The sequence below is a fragment of the Rhagoletis pomonella genome, unplaced genomic scaffold (genome assembly GCF_013731165.1).
Source record: "Rhagoletis pomonella isolate Grant_MI unplaced genomic scaffold, Rhpom_1.0 Rhpom_scaffold_27082, whole genome shotgun sequence".
Taxonomy (NCBI): Eukaryota; Metazoa; Arthropoda; class Insecta; order Diptera; family Tephritidae; genus Rhagoletis; species Rhagoletis pomonella.
Window position 1 is genome coordinate 1 of NW_023485538.1, and position 1,414 is coordinate 1,414.

Consider the following 1,414-nt stretch of genomic DNA (forward strand, 5'->3'; position numbering starts at 1 on the left):
GTAGGACCGAGGGAGCATCTGAATAGTTTGCAAATACCAGTGCTGCATGATTTACCTGTTGGCAACAACCTGCAGGATCATCTAATGACCTTGCTGTATTTTAAGTTGCAGGCGCGTCCGAAGGAGCGCGATAGGCAAGCTAAATTCATGGAAAACATGTTTAACTATCTGATGTATGGCAAAGGCCCGCTCTCTAGTCATTCCACCACTTCAGTAGTGAGTTTCGTCAATACAGTGCCAAATAGTAACGTAACGTACCCTACCACGGAATTCCACAATATCTTCTTTCACTACAGCGACATTGATGCTTTGAAGCTTTCCACAGATATCTCCGCTATGCAACCACAGTACGCTAGTTATTTAAGCAACATTATAAACCAAACTGATATGATGAATATATTCAATGTACTCTCGCATCCAAAATCGACAGGACTGGTGCGCCTAAGTAGTAGGAACTATAAGGACAATCCGCGCATTATACCCAACTACCTGGATGATCCCGATGATTTGGAGAGTATGTTGCGCGGAGTGCGTTTCCAGGAACGTCTTGTGCGTACTCATGCCTACCGCGCTGTAAATGCCACTATTCTGCGTATACCTATAAAGGAATGTGATAAATGGGTATATAGAAGTGATGCCTATTGGCGCTGCTACATTAAATACTTCTCCACAACGTCCTTCCACGTAACAGGCACTGTGAAAATGGGCCCATCTGGTGATTCCACTGCGTGTGTTAGTCCTCGGCTACGACTGCGTGGCGCTTGGAATGTGCGCGTCGCTGATGCAAGCATTATGCCTGACGTGGTGAGCGCGAATACGAATGCAGCGACCATTATGATTGCGGAACGCGCCGCGGACTTCATAAAGGACGACTGGACGCCATTGGACGCAAAGGGATAATAACGCTAGGCGGGTGGTTCTGTATTTTCTATGCTAGAGCCGGAGCCCAGTAAGATATATGTATATGTAGATTTGTAATAGAAATAGAATCGCGGCTTCCTCATTTGATCACTTTTTTCCTAATGTTATCGTATTCTTTTTTTTGCGGATTAATAAACGATTTATTTGCAATTTTTTTTCGTCCTTTGTGTCAATGGCGAACCACAAGAAACTATTTATTTCGTCTTGACCTCTTTCTTTTTGCATATAAAGAATCCTTTCACTCTTTCTTGAGCCCTTATTTGAACATATTCCGCTGCTTTCCCGATGACCGCAGGGCCTGGGTTCAAGCCCGGTGCAAACCAACATCAAACAAGTAAAGAAGTATAAGCTCGGGCGAAGCCAAACTTTATATACCCAGCGCAGGTATCAAATATCGTCGTTTCAACTTTCTCTAAACTACCCTTGCATGATAAGTAGGGGTGTTTTTCCCGATTTCACACGTTTTCGATAATATGCTGAGTTAGGCTTAATG

The 1,414-nt window shown here is 43.8% G+C and overlaps 1 protein-coding gene across 1 annotated transcript; it reads left to right on the forward strand.

Annotated features, from left to right (window-relative positions):
* Nucleotides 1-3: 3 nt before the first annotated feature.
* LOC118732754 (glucose dehydrogenase [FAD, quinone]-like) lies at nt 4-1,042 on the forward strand (the record flags this gene model as incomplete). Its single annotated transcript, XM_036461869.1, has 1 exon — nt 4-1,042. A coding segment is annotated over one exon (897 nt), but the record flags the coding sequence as incomplete, so codon positions are not given.
* Nucleotides 1,043-1,414: the final 372 nt, after the last annotated feature.